Raw genomic sequence first — 15,447 nt, 5'->3', positions numbered from 1 at the left:
GCCCAGGCAGAGTTTTTAAAACTAGATGCATTTAGAGGAAACTTAAATGATAAAACGTTCAAAGTTACTGTATTTCTGCAAAAAGTGCTACACTGAGCATTGAATATTTTTTGTTGGGGTGCAAATTCTCTTACTCTCTACATGCACAGATGATCCCAAGATTGGCACAGCGCTGTGTTATTCTCATGACTAGAAAAAGCAAGCCAAATTAATTCCCCCAATAAAGCAACACGCATTCACTATATTTCAGTGAGAACTTTGGGAGTCTAAAGCTCCTAAGATCTCTGGAACTTCAGAAGATACGATTTTTCAAGTTTGCCACCAGATTCAAGGTCCAAGTCTTCCCACATGATAACTACATATTATTTCATCTAATCCTCCTACTAATCAACCGCATAAGAAACACGTTACCCTGATCACCTCCAGAATTCCCAGCTGCCACCTACTTTCTAATCCTTAAGGCAAAAAAGTAACAAAACCAATAAATCAGTTTTCAAGGAGGGAAAGAAAGAGCCTGGAGGTTGTGCACAAAAATGACATTACCTCAAAAGGGCATTTGTGACACTTGAGCTCATTTGTCAGTAGGCATTTCTGTTTCGGTGCCTAAATACTATGTTAAATAAAGTTGTGGCAGCATTGTTTTTGCTAAAAAGGAAGAGGCACAAGGTCTAAGAAAAAAAACAGATAACTAAAACAGGGTCTGTCAGCTCTAAGCTGGAGTGCTGATATGTTTGCCTCTTACACAGACCTCTTTCCACAGTTATGTTTTAAGGAGTCTATTTCCACTGATGGACACTTGTCATCCATGATACATCCTTCTTTTTCTAGGCACACTTGGATTGATTTTATGTTGTAGATCACCAAAAAAACTAAGCTAAAAAGCCCTCTCTAGAAGAAAAACTTGTAGGCTAACAAAATATATTAATAGATGACATATTCGTACAAAATTCTAATGTAACAATAGGCAAGTACACAAGTTAAACTCTTTGGCAGGAAATACAAGATAGATCTGAAGTGAGACCACATAAAACCAGAAGACCCTGAAGTCAAGATCTATCAGAATTCTACATTCCTCCTGTTTCATGGTGGTCAGATGCAGAGATCTCTTGAATCAGAAGATGCCTTAGGAGAAGGAGCAGATTAATATTTAACTTAATAAAAACATTTTCCCCAGCTGTCAGTATAGAATAAACAAGATTCACCAGTGCTTAATGAAACAGAAGCTCTTAGGAGCTGGTTACTGCTTTTCTAGGAGGCAGAGAAGACAATTGTCTCTGCAAGAGATGTGGATTTGTTCCTTTAAAAACAAATAAACAAAAACCACTAACAAAAACAACCCAAAACCTTGAGTACTTTGGAACTAGAGCCATAACAGATGACACTGGTGCTCTCTGGCACAGCCTGCTTTTACAGCATGCGTGCACATAACCCTGCCAAAAAAGTCAAACAGAAATTCCTGCTCCTCTTGCAGTGCTCAAATTTCCATGTCAAACAAAGCACTGTTCATTCCTAACAAAACCCTGTCTTTTTTTTTTAAAGTCTCTCCCCTTTTTTCAGTCGAATCTCCTTTCAGCAAGACTTTAACAGAAATTATTTCCTTAAACTACCTCTTCCTGTGAGTTAGTGCTCTGCTGAGATTGTCTCCTCTTAATCTAACCCTCCATGGCTGACACCAACATCTGCATATGTTTGGATGGAAGAGCAGGTCTTGAGTTCTCATTAGATTAAATACAACCAGAGCATATACCCGACGGTACTTGTAACTCCATACAATGAAACTGCACAACATATCATGCTCTCTTATCTCTTACTACTACCATTCAAAGGGCAAACGACTTGAGCAATTGCCAGAGTAACTGTTTGGTGGTCAATCAGCAAAGTGCATTCCTCTTAGTCACCAAAGAAATTAAATGCAAGAGAATGCAACACCCGCCAGCCTTCACTGTGACAGGGTATGGACACACAGATCCATCGCTTCCCTGATGGAGAACATGCAACCAAGAGCTCCCTCAAGCGTGCTTGAAGTCTGGAACAAGGAACTGCACAGATCCACTCAGCTGTCACCATTAAGTTTCCAAGAAAAGAATCAGATCATTACAAAAGAGGGGCAAGTACAAAAAAAAATGCTATGCCATAAAAAGCAGAAGCCGGACAAGAAGTCAGAGAAAGTTGAGGGAAGTAACCCCTGGCTCACTTACAAAGAAAAAGCTGCCAGAATTCCCCAGCATTGTACTCATTCTAACAGATGTAGTAATTTCAGTCACTAAAACATGACAACATCCAGCTCTGACCAAGCGACAGAACACACCATTCACAACTCAGTTTAGAATGAATGAAGGACTAGATTTTCAGACTGGACTGCAGATGCCTGAAGGCATCCTATACATGAATAACACCTACAAAGCCCATTCAAACCAGTGGGAGCTGTCAGGGGCCAGCACTTTCCAGAAGTCAAGCACCTGTCTAGATCTCAGGCACCCATCATCTGAAGGGTGAACTGCAGTCCAAGCCTTTGTGCAGTGCTTCACACAACAAAAGGGCCGGGCGCTCCAGAATTCTCAGGAATTTTGCAGTAGATGGAGGTTTTTACCTAGCCTTGTAGCTATCATTGTTTAACTTGCCTTAAGAGAGCTACAAATTTGCAAGCTGTCTAACTCAGTGTTTAAAACTTCAACTACCCTTGCTTTGGGAGAAAATTCAGTAATTAATGTGCCACTGCTGGTTTTCATCATTCTTTTTGTGGATAAGAAATCAGCTTGCCTACAAACTAGTGTCTTTCAAAGCTGGTGGCCAGAAAAAAAAGAAGAGTAGAAGCAAGAGACATTCCTGAAGAAAGCAAATCCAAGATCAAGTTGTCCTCTACAACCAGTTAATGTTCCCTGGAACCCAGAACTTACAAAGCTACATGTGTTTAGCAATCAAAGCTTTCTCTTGCAACCATCTGTTGCCAACACAGTGATTTGCAGTGGTTGTTCTGCCTGCAGAGAAAGGATAAGAGGCTTGCTCTATCATGTCCTCAGTAAGAATCATTCAGAGAAGGCAACATATGAAATGAAATTCAGAGCTGACTACGCCTCTAACATGCTGAATTTTAGGAGTGTCTGCACAAAAAGCAGCACACCCCTGGCAGAAGACATTTAAATACACTTCAGTTACAGCTGTTATAAATTACACACCACCTACATGGGTAGAAAAAAATACTTTTACACAGGAAAACATTTTAAAGATGCAAGATATTTTTCTCTATCTTATAAAGTCTCCAAACCCTAATATTCACATAAGAGTGGCACAATTAGATTACTTCATCTTTACCATGGAAATCTCTGCAACAAAATGAAGCAAAAGTACAGGACGATTTGCCCTGAGGAACATGCATGCTAAAAAACAATGGTTAACAAGAGTTCATTGTTAGCTAACTTCATTTAATTTGGGCATAAATCACCTTGACATAAGCTAAGACAATGGCAGTTCACAAAAATGCAGGTTATGTTAGAAACACCCAGTGCTATTTTCTTTGGGGATATTACTCACTGACAAAAAAGGTGGGACTAAGGCTCAGGAAGGTCATCTCCAGAGCCAGGGCAACAGGAGTAGCGGGATACAGGCTACACGCTACCCTTTATTTAATGGATAACAGGACACAGAGCATTTTAAAGAACCTAGATGATAATCATACTGACAAACATTAGTGGTGAGGGAAGTTCCATATTATTTACAGACCTCAAAGTTTATTCTTATCTTTGGACTTCAACCGATTGGGGTCAAGTAGGACAGAACCGCATTTCACAACACTACCTCTCGTGCAAAGTCAGAAGAGAGGAGGAAGGAAAGAGGGTTCTATAAAAGTGACTGCACCCGAGCTATGACTGAAGAGGGATATTTGTGTTTCAGGACTAGTGATTCTCCAAAAGACATCCTGGGTCAATAATCCCGCTCCTCCCCATAAGCAAGCATTACAGTATATTTACCTCAGCTTCTGCTATTAGCTGCATTTTCCGTGTTATCGCATGGTCGACATCAACCCGGCCTAAGGAAGGAAAGCAAATATTAATATTAAACACTTGCATTTTCAGTGATGTGAGTCACATGTCTGAAAACACAGCACAACATACAGTAGCTCAGTCACTGATTTTTCATCAGTGCTTCTTAATTCTAATGAGGTCCCAGTAAATTCAAAACTAAGCTGGAGGAAATTCATAAGCGACGACCAAGTAGTTTAAACAGCCATTTAGGATTACAGCACCATAAAACAGTCAACAGCTGATAACATGCTGGATTTTAAAAAGCTTTATTTTTCATCAGCAATTCTGTGAATCTCCCCAAGGTCCCTAAACATATTCAGCCTTGAAGCAACCATTAGAACAACCTTTAAAAGGTCATATTAAAGCACATTGGTCTTTTATCAGCGCTTTATCTTATGCACAGCAAACTAGACGTAAGATTAGTTTGTCTGGAGGTTTCTACACTGCCAATAGACAAGGCAGGCGAGTCACAACTATCTGTAAAATACAGTAACCAGCTTTGAGAACTGGCTAAATCACAAGTCAGGAAGTTATTCTGTGTTCAAACCTGGCTACCCCTACTCCTTTCATCCCCCAGGAGAAGTGTTAGACATCAGTCTGACCATATTCCTCAGTATGGGCTCATATATAAAGCCTCAAATATCACCCTTTTGCATAAAGCACTGCACACATCTGAGATGCTTCTATTACATCAAGTGGATCAGACACTTCAGGCCAGTTGGGTTTTAAGACAAGGTTTGGCTGCAGCAGTTGCACAGTGCTGGCAATCCAGCTGGTGTTTTACTTCTCCAATAGGAACAAACAACACAGAAGATAAAGTTACTTAAAACAGAGAGTCTTGCACATGAATGAAAAGCAGTATTAGAGCAGCAATATCCACCCCCTAAAATACCAGCCAGGGTGAAAAGAGGGCAACAAACCTTGCCTTGTACATGTCCTTTTGCAATTACAACAGTACCTTACACACTAACACATGGTTAGTGTCACAACTTTGATGTTCAGTACCTAAGACAACACTACAACTTCCAGAAAAAGTGGATACTGAGCTGATTCTCTACTAACACCTCCAGTGAAGCATGAGCTCACAGATTTGCAGCAGAGGTGTCAGTGCTGTGCTGCTGTGTGACGAGGAGACAGATTCACAGCAATATCACAGTTCATCACACAGCCTCCCGGTCTGGTCCTCCTCGTATGTGCGCAGTGCATGCACGCAAGATACACAGTGCGTCATTTTAAATAGAAGCAAGTGCTTCTGTGGTGCACACATTAGTCTGAAGGTGCTCTTATGATCAGCCACTTCTAAGAAACTGAGATAGACCTGCTTCAGAGATTATTTCCAATTCCAATACTGGAGAAGAGTTAAATGAAAGGTAAAACTCCATCTGCAATGAAACTATACTCAGTTGTCAGCATTATTTCTCTGTCCCCACCCTCATCAAGCAGGAAGACCATTTTTTTGTCTATAAAAACTGCTACACAAGCTGTAGACTTACAAACAGACCAGCAACAACAGGCTATTACTTAGCAGCCATGTAATGTAACAACAAACAAGTAAACTGCTTAGCACCATGATTTTTCAGCTGCCTGCAAAGATCCATTTTTACAGAAATAGAATTCCTGGTTGCTAAGCATCTCACCTACAAGACAAAGAAAACCCCTCAGCATTTAAGCTCATTATACTGTCACCATTGCCAAACAGCAGAAGTTTGGAAAATAACTCAAGAGAAGAGTAAAAGATACCACTAGAGAGTCCCTTGTCCACCTCAGCCTCTGTGCTTTGCTGGTCTCAAATGGATTACCCCCACCTCTCTTCCAATAAATAATAATAATAGTTAAGCTGTTCCACAAGCGGCAAAACTATATCCCCTTCATATCATCTCAATGGCTCTACTCCTTCACTGTGCCACACCACAATTGTATTAATAGCCCACTCACCCCATTACTACTAAAGAACCACCTTGTGCTCACCTGCTAGCAAGCAGACCAGACAGAGCTTTTGAGCCCAAAGCACAACCAACTTTTTGCTGTAAAAAGGGAAGAATTTGTGTCTCTTATCAGGCTGACAGTCTTCAAGACTATCAAGTTTGCTTGAAGCCATCCAATATCACCAAAGAGGACAAGGCACATGAGACTTAAGGGATTTCACTATTTTCTTTGTGAGCCAAACTAAAAATAGCCACTTCTTTGGCCATATATTTCTTGCCAGATCTCACATTTCAAACCTTAGTTGTTATTATTATCTACCCAGGAGCAGCTCACTTTAGAAATAAAACCCTCTTTTCGACTTGCAAGGCCTTAAAGATGGATATAGTTTTACAGACACCTAATGTACAGCTTTAATGGTTGCACAGGAAACGAGGCCAGTCTCGGACCTGCTGACGTTGTAATTGCTAAATTGTATGTGGTCTCTCCTCTATCACTTTGTCCACCCACACACCAGTGTGCACGCACAGACTAGATGAGAAACACAGCATCTTTTAAAAGGCTTCAAAATCAAGACCTCCATATCTTCAGTATACACATCTCATAAACCAAAGTACAGCCACGTGTAAGCTTGTAGCTTCTTTTCCAGACCAAAGAATCTCCTGTAGAAGAAAACCCACCAAAACAACAACTCATTCTGCCGTGTTGCATCGGCCCAGAAACTCAAGCAGTGTCACAAGGCAGATACCAGAGAACACGCAACTCATCATCTTCTTGAATCATTCAGCTTCTGTTGTGCAAGCTGCTACTTATGTCCTATGAGGTCATTTGAGAAGGGAATCATATGATTTTGAGTCTAAAAGTAATGCTGCACTGCTAACAAGTCCAGATCTTAATTTTCCTTTGACACTGAAAAGGAAGACTGGAACCCTCTGTATCACTTTGGCATTGCAACATGCTTACAAAAATGGAATGAAGACAAGCAAGCACATCTTCCCATTTAAAACAAGATGGGTTGCACCTTCAAAAAACAGGAAATGTATTTAAAGTCATAAGGAAGAAAATCTTACTTGAAGACTAGTATGAAACATCAGCAAATTTCACAGGAGACTGAAGCATGGTTTGCTTTGAAAGAGCTCTACTCATAGGGAGAAGTTTTAACTCCATGCGCCTTGTGTTCCCCTCCCATCAGCAAGATCATTGGATAAGATCTTTATTGCCTTGGGCTTGTAGAAACAGATCCCTGTAGGATGGGACACCTCCACACAGCCCAAACTCAAAGCAGGCTCAGAAGTCATAAGGAAAAAACAGAGCAATTTAAATGTAAGCTTTGTTTCCATGGGAAACCAGGCTAATAAAAGATCACCTGAAGATTGACAAAGCTTCTTACTATTGAAAACTTCAACAACTTGTTTCACAGAAGATTCACAAACTACTTATCTCAAAGGATCTCATTGTCCATTTGTCAACCTACTCTTGTACATGTTACAAGGAGGTGACATTGGAGATGACCAGAGAAGCATCCCACTCATATGACCTCTGACTGTCACAGCTTGGGATCCAAAAAAACAGCTTCTACCTAAGACACCAGCCAGCTACTAAGCAAGCTCTGAAAAATTAACGGTGTTAAGAAGTATTCGCTTAATTTAACCGCTACAGTCTGCAATTACCACCAAGGGCACAAGTGGGAATAAGTAATCTGATTAAAGCTGTGGCTTGTGTGCAGTGTCACAGTTCCAGCCCGCAATGACTTAAACAGTCGCCCCGCACTCCGAGCCATCGCCGCCCCGCTGTTCCTGCATCGTAGCCACCACTTTATTATTGAGCAGTTAAAAGCACTTGGAGAAACTACTGCTGTCTAAATCCCTGCACAGCATTCAAGACAAAAATGCCTCTTTGCAGGAAAGCTAGAAAAAAACATACCAACTTCAGCTTATTGCCACATGTACTTAAAAAACCCCCAACCCAAAACATCACTTCTCAGAACAGTCAAGCACAACACTCATTCTCCCATAATGATGTCAGGATCTGTTTAGCTTCAGGGTCCTTACAAAAAGTCAGATACAAACTGTACCAAATACTGCCCTTCCCTAAAAGAGTTAAAAAATATTATCTTTATTATTTCTTGGTCAGACAACTTACCACTCAAGAGGTTAAAACAACATAGGCAGAAGGATTTCCTGTTACTGTTGGATACCTCAATTCAAAGGTTTTGTCTGTAGAAACACTGAACATGTTATCTGAGGGAGAGCAATGTTAAAGCAAACCTAGTGCACGGCTTATGTAAAGAGGGGAAGTCTTCCATATTTGCCACAATACAACATATGTTAATAATTTGACACTAATAAGCCTTACTCTGAGTTATGGTAATTTATTTGGCCACTCAGCAGACAGAAGCAAGTTATGATGAGACTGCTGATGTGCTTAAAGAATGCAGAGCCTCTGCATTGCACTGCACTGCAGCTTAGCAAAGAATTAAGTTAAAAAGTCATTTCTGTAGAGACTTGGGACCCAAAGAGCCTCTTCGCTAGCCTGAGCACATCCATAAGAAACTGCTCAGCCCTCACCAAACCCACAGGCTCCAAAACATGAGCATGCCTAGAACTACCAAAACCCACCTAGTCTCAGACAAGACAGTTTTGTTGGATCCATCTTCCTGAAACACACTCCAGAATCTCAGGCAGCCTAATCCCAAATTCATTAATTCACAAAAAACACCCTGGTGTTACAATGAAGACTAATTGCTGTGAGTCATACAGCAAACCCTAAAGCTTTCCAAATTGCTCCCTGATTTAGAGCTCCCTCCTCCTACATCTATCAGTAGGCACACACGATTCACACACCTTCATAAACTTTTGCATGGACAATGATCAATAGTAACCTCTTCACTGGAAGATAACAATCTCTTTCTAAGGACAGCATTGCCAAACAGGCTTAGTCACACCAAACAAAGATCCATCACATTGTTTGCAGACCAGTCTCCACACATACTTCTGATTTGCAGCATCTTCTGATTCCAGAGTAAACAAGGGCAGACTCCACAACCATCAGTTTACTGTTCTGAATGGCCAAATCTCGGCATTTTAGAGGCATTCAGATACACACTGAAGAGCCATGTCCTCTCTAGCCTTTTAAGATCTGCCCATCCCATTTGTTACACCCATGGTCACAACTGGTACTGCCCGATATCAATATCCCATTAAGCAGAACAAGTTTGTATTTATTTATGTATCTCCAGCTGAAAACATGTAAGACTATTATTAAGGAAGCCGGTCTTTTGACAGGAGTTTATTGCTGCCTAGATCACCTGTTGACTCTACACCAGGATCAAATTAGCAGTTTAATTACAACACTGGAGCCAATTCAAGGAGAAGTGATAATGAGACTGAAGTTCAGCTACTCTGTCAAAGTGAAATGACAGGCTGAATGATTACAAGATACAAACACATCAAGGGACAGAAGAATTGTTCTGGCAATCTCAAAGCTATGAACATTTACAACTAACCATAAATTTGGGGTTACCCAAGTACAAACTTTTCGGTGTTAGAACTCAGAAAACAGAGACAGTTTTCAGCAGCAGTGGTGAGGCAAGAAATAACCTAAACTAAATAAAAGGAAGAGTCAGACCTCATGTAGCTCTAAAGTAAATATATGGATTAAAATTATTCCTCTAGTCAAGCTCAGATCAGCCAATGCATTTGAGTTTTAATAAAGAAAGGATTAACGACCTAGACACTTCTGTAGAAAGCTCACACACTTCTGGAAACAAGTCAATTGGCCCTTGACACATTAACTCTCAAGTTAAAAAGCAGATTGTGTTTGCTAATCAGGGTGGATCAAGGGTGGGAAATCACATTATCGTTTAAGATTTTCTACAGAAATAATTGGTACAAAGACACAACATATTTACTTGAATAGAAGATACTGTCTTGACCTGGCTAGGATTCCTTGACCGCAATCAACACGCATCTTGTTCAAAACCCTGCACAATCCCCAGTGACTGTTAAGATGCTACAGTATAATGATGGTGTTGCCAGACACTTCAGATCATTGGAGTCACACTGCCTTAGAAACAGCTATTCAGAAGTGAAAGGCCAGGACAAAAGACAGACAGAAAAAAGTCTATGGTTACTCCTTCCCAGAAATTCTTCCAACTCAGCTGTGCTTTCACAAAAAGCTCTAGCTACTTACGCAAGCATACTGGATTCTGTGAAGAGGCTGCTATCTAGAATACGTGAACCTTGTAAAGCTTCAACCTTTGTGCTGCAGAGATGCTGATCAAACTCCACTGTACAGCAGAATTTCTGATCAGAGGGATGCATATAAAGTGGTCAGGCAGACTCACCTCCTACCTCTCTGTGGCATCCCTGGTGTCCCCATTGCTGTGCTGAGCAAAGAATCTGCAAAAACTGGTAACACTGAAGTCTCTGTGACACTTCTGCCAAATTGGCAGCAACGCTGGAAGGGAAGAGGCACCTAATATTAACTAACCAGGATCCTTCCCAGCTTGCTGTCCTGTTTGTATTGTATTAAAACACACCTCATTTTTCTAAGCCAAGCCACCAAGGTACACAGACACACATGAAAGCTCAGTAAACTTGGAAGAAATCTACCCCCTTACTTGCCACACACCCACAGTATTGCACCTGCAGTGACATTATGGCACATCTCAGAGGTAATAAAATCAAAAGCTTTTAAAGGCAGGCACACCCACCTATCAAGTGCTAGTTATCAGAGCTGTATTTATTGTTTATTCTCAAGCCTGCAAGAACTCAAAATCCATGCACAGCAGTTAAGGTGTTTCCATAGATAAAAAGGTAGAAGTCTGCTTCTAAACCCATCATCACTGTTTTCCAGTAGCCACTAACTCCTTGTGGTTTTCTGAAAATGGAATTAATGGAACAGTCCTATTTGATTCAATTAAAATACTGGTACTACCAATAGCTTAAAATCCCATTTCTCCAAGCAGTTTGTGAGATGGCTTTCCCTCCACTGTATTTTTTGCAAGAAGAAATCTGACTTGTCCTAAACTTAAACTTGCTCCAATTCCTGTTTCAGTTGAAATAGTGACAACATTCAGACACATACCACTAAGAATTATCTCACTGTGTCACTGGCACCAGAGTTTTGAAAGCTGCACTCATATGGCACATTGTGACAAACTAATTGGGCTTTCTGTCCGTTCCATCTCCCAAAGAGAAAGGAAACAAGCTGCGATTTCATCGCTAACCTCCTGATCACCTGGCTGGAATGTGGTACAGCATAACCCAGGAGTCTGAGACAGTCACAGCGTCCATGGGCTAAACAGCTCACACTGTCACGCAACTGCCCCTGCAAACCAAGGGCAGCAGCGACCCTTCCACAGAGCCAACTATAAGCCATATAACTTTTAAGATGACCACAATATAAATGCATAGAAACCCAACTGTTTATTGTTCTAGTTTATGGCAGCCATGGTTGAGACTGGATAGAAGGGACCTGTTCTGGCATTAACAGGAGCAGAGAATGATTCTCTGTGCCAGCCTACCTCCAGTGGTCTGTCAGGATGGATACACCAGTTTAACAATTTGTTCAGTCTCACAGAAGCCCCATACTTAAAGCTTGTAAAGGAAGCAAGATGAAGTCCCCCAAAAGAGCATTTACAGGGTTACTCAAAATTGTTGTCAAGATCCATTTGCACCATTTACAGCATTAAAGCCTCTCCTCCTCATTAACACATTTCTCCTGTGACAATCACTTTCTTTACTCTAGAACTATGTAAGCACTGCAGCACAGAGCCCCCGAAGGAAAGTTGTGCAGGACAACACTCCAAATAACCTAAACCTGCTGGAGAAGTGCAGCTCATACACACAGAGCTGCACCTTGGGAGCCTTTCTACAAGCAAAAAACAAAACTGAAACGAAAGAGCAAAGACACAAGAGCCATGAGCTAGAAAGGACACCTTAGAGGAGACCATGTGCCAGAGATGCAACTAATCCCAAGTGAAAGAATCTCACCATTGCTTGCATTTTGAAATGACCTCTCGTTCTCAGGTCTCCTCTGTGTTTCTTCACTCTCAGGGCTCTTGCTGGTGGAGCCGGACTGGCGTTTTCTTACACAGTCTTCACCTGCCATTGTTGCCTAGTTAGATCAGAAAAAGGACAGTGGATAATTAATGACAGAAGAAACTCATTTACTCTTTACATTGTTCAAGGATCGATTTACATTACCTTATTTACATTAAAGTTAGACATTCTTCCCTCCATTATGAACTCAGAACAAGGGTACAGGAAATCAAAAATACTTGTGTTAGTCATTTACCATGGACCATACTTCCTCTCCCTTACTACAAGCCATAAAGGAATAAAGTAACCCAGCAAGTTCCCTTATTACTGCCAAAACTTCTCTTCATTGCTCCCTTCTTTCCCCTAAAGACCTTTTAAGTATTTAAAATTACTTAAGCCTTTGTGAAATCTTTACAAGTCCAAATAGACCTTGAAAATGCTTTCTGATAGTGAGTCTGACAGCAAAATCTGTCTTCTGAGATATCTGGCAGGTTCGCTCTGCAGAATCGCCATGGAGCCAAGCCCCATCCTGTCAAGTCTTCAGTCCTCCCCAAACAAGCAGTTTTCTCAATGGATCCTTGTGCTCTGCCTGGCCAGACAATGGCTGCATTGCAAACCATGGGAAAACAGGAAAGAGAGGATCAGGTTTGAACTACATCAGATTCAATGACAAAGGTCACCCACTGCTGGGGACAGAGCTGCTAGTAGGGAACACCTGCAGCACCACAGCCAGGGTGGAAACAAAGAATTCCCAGTCCATGGAAAGGTCCTGAAGTGACATTCCTGCACGTTCTCCAAGAAATTCAGCTCAAGAAGCACTCAGAGATGAGGCTACAAGCAGGGACAATTTTCAGAACTGGACTTCCAGAAAAGCACACAGGCGTCTATGTAACCGCATTTTTAAACTAATGCTTCTCCTTTTCGATGTATTTTTTCACCTTGGCACAAACTCTTAAATAGACACGTGTTTTGTTGCTAGCGAACAGAACATGTGAATGAGCACGGATGAGCCATTAGAGACAGACAAGAAAAATTCACGTACTTATAGAAGATCTTAGAAGTAAGATCATAATTATTTAAGGATGGATTTCCTCATAACACTGAGGCTGCAGAAGAGAAATAAGACTTCTGATCAGACATTTTCATGCTTCAGCTTCCTGTGTTTGTCCCTCTAGTACAACAGCCTCCCGTTCTCCTTTTGGACATCACAGCATACAGGGGAAAAACAACCCAAACAACAAATGACTCATTCAATCACCAACACCATTTCTTGCAGCTCTGTCTCAGGAGACCACAGTTGGGTCTGCAAGCTACAAAACAAAGACCATAAAAATGACAAACTGCCCAGCTGGCTTTGTACAACACCTGATAGCTCACATTATCGTAATTTACATAACACAAAACGCATTTACATGGAGAACAGGAAGAACCAGGCAAGAATATGGTCAATCTTCCTACAGTAACTATGCCCACCAGCACAGAAGGGTAGCGGGCAGAACCCATCTACATCCTACCAGCTCTATGCACAGTTTTTGCTGCAACCCTCTTGCCTTTAAACCAAATTAATCACCATCATCCACCTCCCCACAAGGCACAGATATAGCTGGATCATCTTGGAGGAAAGGATCATTTTGCCCACCCAGGGCTTACAGCTACGTGGACAACATGGACAGGCAAACACTTCAATCTTTCCGCTCTTACACTTGCCCAAAACTCTACGACAGGATAAGAATGGGATGCTCTGATCACACAATATGGTCTACAGAGTGATGGAGGGGGAAAAAAAAACAACGTGCCTTATAAATTCACATGTTAACAAGCTACTCCCTGGCCAGCAGCGAGCCTCTTCGCTGCCTCCTGATCCACATCAAGCTGTTCTCATGAGCCACATCTGTCCTTAAAGGTAGAGCTTTTCCAGCTGTAACAGAGGATCACAATTCTTATTCTTTTCACAGTACACTCTTAATCTTCTTCAAGAAGTGAAGGACGCAATCCTTCCTCCCCAGTGCGGAGCGGTTAGCGTGTGACAGAAAGGAGTTAAAAATAATGAGATTAAGGGTGGGGGAAGGAAAAAAATCATGTGGGGAAAAAAAAAAAAAGCTAAAGCAATTAACCTAAAATCTTATTGAATTCACATAGGCTAAGTGGTGGACACAAAGCCTTTTTCACACCAAAACAGGAACTGTGCATGGGGAAGTCTATGAAAACAAACATTTTCCTAGTCTAGTTTCCATATGAACAGAGACATAGCACTACTATATTTAAGCAGCTATCAGCACATCAGTGTGTAAAGAGGGCATCAGGCCTTCCCTCCAATCTCAGCAAGAACTAAACCAATCAACACACAATGCCTGGATAACTCCAAAACGTTCACCATCCTCTTCACTGAAGGAAACTGCTCCTCACAATCAGTAAACTCACTCCATTCATCCTACTCCAGGTGCTTGCAGGACATCTAGAACCACAAATACAGCCCATTAACTGATTTCCCAGCAGAAACTCCCTGGTTTTATAGGCATGATTGTCTTATGGTACTCGTAAAAGGTCTCAGAAACCTCGAGTTTCTCCATCTTCCCTTTCGAAACATTGGCAATTAGGAGGAAAGCAACACCCTACACCTAAATCTCTGCATTTCACAAGGCTCGGTAGCACGGTGAGGGCACTTCTACCTCCAATACCGCTTATGCTAAATAATAAGCTTATCTCAAACACCTTTCAGTCTCCAAGGCTTTCCTTTGGCCCTTGGGCACAACCAGGACAGCCGGTGTGGGACACCCCCGGCATCAAAAGATAGCAAAACAAAGTTCAGGTCGTGGCACGGCTCACCCGCAACGCGCAAAAAACTCAGCAGAAAATAAGTAAATCAATAAATAAAACAAAAAAACCTGAAGGCTGCAGATAACAATGGAAAGCCCTCAGAGCGCTGCCGAGGCTCCGAGCACACACCGAGACCATCAAGTCAGCTCCCTTCTACACTAACTCGCCGCAAACAACCGCGGAAGTGTCGTCCGGCGGTGTCTGCTGCTAGCAACGAGACCCACCCCCAGCTCCCCCTCCCCAAGCCCCGGAAGCGCCCGGAGGCCCGCGGAGCGCTGCCCCCTCCCCCGAGCCGCAGGACCCTGCGCAAGGGCTCCGGACACAGCTCCCCCCGCCCCAACCGCACCGCGCCGGAGGGACGCCGGTGCCGGGCCCGGTCGGAAGGCAGGGGCGGGTGTGCCGGCCCCGCTCCCGCCGCCGGGCCGGGGTTTAGGGACCGGCCGCGTTTCCCCCGCGGGGGCGTCACCTGGTGGCTGCCGAGCCACTGCCCCTCCGCGCGCCGGCTGCCCCGCGCCCGCTTCCCGCCTCCGCCGCGCGCCCGCGCGCCACGACCTCTTCCCAGGGCTCGCGGACGTCAGCGCGCAGAACGAAAAAGGGGGGGGGGGGAGGTGCGCCGCCGCCTATTGGCTGGGAGGCGTTCC

General features: G+C 42.7%; 1 protein-coding gene across 5 annotated transcripts in view; it reads right to left on the bottom strand.

Annotated features, from left to right (window-relative positions):
* The window catches only part of SOAT1 (sterol O-acyltransferase 1), a 29,378-nt gene extending 13,958 nt beyond the window's left edge, over positions 1 to 15,420 (bottom strand). The window contains exons 1-3 of one of the 5 annotated variants that reach the window (XM_065071761.1): positions 15,273 to 15,420; positions 11,942 to 12,065; positions 3,969 to 4,027 (exon numbers count right to left, since the gene is read on the bottom strand). In XM_065071761.1, coding sequence (XP_064927833.1) covers positions 3,969 to 4,027; positions 11,942 to 12,059 — 177 coding nt within the window. In that variant the 5' untranslated portion in view covers positions 12,060 to 12,065; positions 15,273 to 15,420. Of the gene's footprint in view, positions 1 to 3,968; positions 4,028 to 11,941; positions 12,066 to 12,418; positions 12,991 to 13,031; positions 14,840 to 14,874; positions 15,017 to 15,272 lie in introns of those variants that run through there. The other 4 variants (XM_065071763.1, XM_065071762.1, XM_005501092.3 and 1 more) reach the window with 4 other exon arrangements.
* Between the last annotated feature and the right edge of the window lie 27 nt (positions 15,421 to 15,447).

This window comes from Columba livia, chromosome 8, assembly GCF_036013475.1.
Source record: "Columba livia isolate bColLiv1 breed racing homer chromosome 8, bColLiv1.pat.W.v2, whole genome shotgun sequence".
In the NCBI taxonomy this organism is placed as follows: domain Eukaryota; kingdom Metazoa; phylum Chordata; class Aves; order Columbiformes; family Columbidae; genus Columba; species Columba livia.
The sequence above is the reverse complement of the archived record's forward strand: the minus strand, read 5'-3'. Positions and strand labels throughout refer to the sequence as shown.